This window comes from Sinocyclocheilus rhinocerous, unplaced genomic scaffold (genome assembly GCF_001515625.1).
Source record: "Sinocyclocheilus rhinocerous isolate Xijiao unplaced genomic scaffold, SAMN03320098_v1.1 scaffold1234, whole genome shotgun sequence".
Lineage (NCBI taxonomy): Eukaryota > Metazoa > Chordata > Actinopteri > Cypriniformes > Cyprinidae > Sinocyclocheilus > Sinocyclocheilus rhinocerous.
Window position 1 is genome coordinate 715,091 of NW_015656153.1, and position 4,114 is coordinate 719,204.

A 4,114-nucleotide genomic window follows, 5' to 3' on the forward strand; every position below is an offset into this window, starting at 1 on the left:
TTTCACCAGCTTCTCTGAAATACTCCCACCCAGCCGAGCCTTTATAACATACCCCCCTCCCAACCCCCGGGCCTCCAAATGAAACCTCCTCCAATCAGTCAAAAGACCACAAAATGACAACTCTGACTTGTCATTCAAAGTTCAGCGCATGAGCATATCCAATCCACACAAGAAAATAATTAATTAATAAAATGCAAGGCACATATTCTTGACTAATAAAACAAGTGTATTAAAATACATTTAATTATAAAATTGCAAAATAAAATTTGAGTAAAATGAAATTGCAAGTTGCAGTAGGTGATGTTTCATGGTCAAGTAAAACTTAAGTGACAATTTCTGGGGTCTTCAACCCCTTTACTGTTCCCTAACTTTCTGACTGTATTGTATTTACCCATTGTCCTACTTTAAAAGGCATGTCGTAACACCTGATTCACAGATCTAATCAAGATGTTAATTAAGGAACAGTGTATAGGAGTCCAAACTGATACGTTAAACACGTAAAGTAACTTTCATATAGTTACTACATAGGAGTGGTGCGTAATATTCACAATCATCCTGACACTGGGATACAAAATTAGCCTTTAAACCTTTTTCAAGTTATAAAACAAAACAAATAGCAACTTTATGCCACAATGCCTGTGCATTTGCAAATAAACAGGTATTTTGCATAACAAATATTTGATGTCTTGTGGTCATAATGTGTTATTTCCACTGATGTTTGTAATAAAACAAAATAAATGTATTTATATAAAAAGTACATTTATCATTATTAACATTGTGACTTTTGCAATATTTATTCATAATGCAACAAGATGTAAAGATTTCCACATCAAAACCTAAAATGAAATAATCGAACCAGAAACTATTGTGGCAGACTATTTAAATGTATTAACATTATTTTGTATTAGGGTAAGGAACCTATTTTCTTCCATAAACTGAAAGCTGGTACAGTTTTCCTTTTGAAGAAAATAAAAGTGATGTAGGCCTAATGTTTCAAATGCATGATAGGCCTAAAAAAGAAAAAAATATGTTTTTTATCTATTGTTTGACATAATACACCGCATGCATAAACTCCATCATTCCCTCACACAAAAATCACATCTCAAGCTGAACTTTGTTCAAGTTCTTCAGTTTGAAGTCATCAAATGGTGTAATTGTATTTTATGTCAGGTAATACGACTCTGTGGTAGCTTAACACTTACTGAACTTCAAAAAAAAAAAAGAAAAAAAGGTGATACTTAAACCAGTGGAAGCAGATAACATCAGGGGCAAGTTCAAGCTCAAACCGGTGTGCACCGTTTTGCTACGGTTTCCGGTTTGAACGACCTTCCATCAGGCTCCGAAAATTCTTCAAAGAGAGCACAAAGAATGGCCTTCTCAGCTGCCATAGTTGCAACTCTTGCGTCATCAGAACGGAGTGTTCAACGCACCACCGTTTCCGTTAAAAAAAAAACGTTTTGCACCGTTTTTGTCGGGGCTGAACGCAGCCCAGGTTTGTTATAATGACTGCATATCACAGTGATTCTGTCAGTGATTAGGCTGCGCTGAACTGCGCATGCGCACTTGCGCAGAACTATTCCGGTCGAAGTTCCGTGAACTTCGCACCTGACACCTTCAGCTGATTCCGATGGACAGTGTACTTTAGATGTGAATAAAATGTCTCCAAAACGCGTCAAATTCAAGCGCAAATCAAATCATAAAAAGAAGGTCGAGTCTAAAATAGTTCCGACGATCAACCATCAACCAGCTAAGGAAGAAATCAAGGTTCAAGACGAGACGCTTGTGCTGAACTCATCGACGAGCGTGAACAAGAAAAAGAAGTCCGCCAAACAAGCACGCATCGCTTTTCTACCAGAGAAATACCAACCGCTGGTTGAGGATGATATTGTTGACCAACCACGAGATGACAATATCAAGAAAAAACAAGACAAATATAAGAAGTTAAGAAAAGTACGTGATTAACTTTGAAAGTTCGTTGTTTATCTGATCATGATTATTTACACAAATAGCTCTAACACTGCTTAACGTCTGAGTATCTCAGAAACAATTATTTAATGTAAACACAGCTCAGACAGAAACATTATTGCGGATTTTTAAAGAACCAACAGCAAATTATTTGAAAAATTTATGTATTTTTACGAGTTTCATAACTGGTTGGGGTATAGGCTGTTTAATCATGTAAACATAGCGGCCGAATAATTTTTATTTTATTATATATTATTTAAATTTTTCCTCTCAGCAACTTAATTTGTTAACTGTTCTTATTCCAGAACATAGGCCTATAGCTAGTTCTTGAAACGTAATCATATTACCGCAGATAAATATTTTAATATATTAAAATAATCTATTTTAACCACACATTCTCTTTAACGATAATAATAATAATAATAAACCTTTAAAAACAAGCTGCTTCATCATCAGTACAGTATAAGTACCAGAGTAAATATAGCATGGGGGACTCTGAATATTGTTAATACGACTGTATTAAAGTATGTGCATAGTCATTTTCATTTACACTTGATAGTCCACTTCAGATATTCTATTAGGCTAACTTTAAGTAACTTTGAAACTACATGTCAACTAAGTGAGAGTTTTAGTACACTGTTAGGTTAAGGTTAGTAGAACAAGTTGACGTGTACTTGCAAAGTTACTTGTCTGTTAGGAGACCATCAAAATAAAGTGTTAGCAGATATAAGCAGACAGTCTACTGTACTAACACTAATAATGATTGGTAGTTCGCATGTAGTTGCAAAGTAACTTAGGATGTCTAAAGTGGACTACCAAAATAAAGTGTTACCTCATATTCATTCATCTTTGTTTATCCACCTTTTTTTTTTTTTTTTTACAGAATATGGGGAAAGCTCTTCGTTACAGCTGGAAGTGTCTGGTGGTTGGATTGCAGAATCTGAGCACAGCCTATTCTATGCCGCTGGGTGCCGGTGCCACAATAGTGCCAGACATCCACAGAGCCAGAGCTCACGTCTAACACGTGACACAAGAGAGCCGGTTACATCATGAGTAGAACAGTAATCAATGTTGGATCTCTATTTTTACTACAGCCACTTACCAGTGATATGGAACTCTGATTTGGAAGTGCCATAAGTGTATTTTTATTTATGTGCCACTGTTGTCAAGAGAGAATGGCATGGAGGAGACAAAATTAATGTGATAATTTGCCTTTGACAGGAAAATATTAAGTAGCAGATGATGTGATGGATTGTGATTAACACACATTCTTCTGGTAATGCACAACTTATGAAAACATTTAAAGGGATAGTTCACCTAAAAAAAATGATAATTTTGTGATCATTTACTCATCCTCATGTCGTTCAAAACCTGTATGAGTTTGTTTCTTATGTTGAACATAAAAAGAAGATATTTTGAAGAATTCTGGTAACCAAACAGTTGATGGTCCCCATTGACTTCCATACTATTTCTTTAAAGTCAGTGGGGACCAACAACTGTTTGGTTCTTCAAAATCCTTCAAAACATCTTCTTTTGTTTTCAACATAGGAAAGAAACTCATACAGGTTTGGAACGACATGAGGATGAGTAAATGATCACAAAATTATCATTTTTGGGTGAACTTTAAATTTACAGGTTTAGATCAAACACGTTTAGCAGGGAAACAAAGAAGTTTTTAATTTTATTCTTTGATATGATGGGTAAAGTTAGTAGAATAATGTTACTGTGGATGTTAGGCCAGTGGAGTACCTATATTTAGTGCGAAGACAGACCGAGACAGATGTATGGTGTTGAACAGGTGGAATGAAGTATGTTATGAAGTATGTTATCAGAAGCTGTATTGCTTCTCAAGATTTAATTATTCTTACGAATGTTGCAAGTACATCGTATCAGCATAAATGTAATGTGAAAGCACAGTTTGTACCATTTTGCACTTTTTGTAATTACACCTATGAACAAATTGTTTTATTTAACAGGATTTAGACTTTGAATTAAACAAAAATGTTGCTATTAAATGTGTAAATTGATGAACAAATTAAGCAAATGAGTTGAATAAAAAATTTGATTCGAAATGCTTGCTCATTTCAAGCCTTTCACTTGTTCACCAATAGGTGACAGCATTGTGTAGGACAACAGAAATGACTATGGA

At 34.9% G+C, this 4,114-nt stretch overlaps 1 protein-coding gene across 1 annotated transcript; it reads left to right on the forward strand.

Moving 5' to 3' along the window:
• The first annotated feature begins 1,554 nt into the window (after positions 1-1,554).
• On the forward strand, positions 1,555-3,317 carry LOC107719514 (uncharacterized protein C1orf115). Its single transcript, XM_016526935.1, has 2 exons — positions 1,555-1,950; positions 2,849-3,317. The coding sequence occupies exons 1-2, from the start codon at positions 1,657-1,659 to the stop codon at positions 2,984-2,986; spliced, it is 432 nt and encodes a 143-aa protein (XP_016382421.1). The 5' UTR covers positions 1,555-1,656; the 3' UTR covers positions 2,987-3,317.
• Positions 3,318-4,114: the final 797 nt, after the last annotated feature.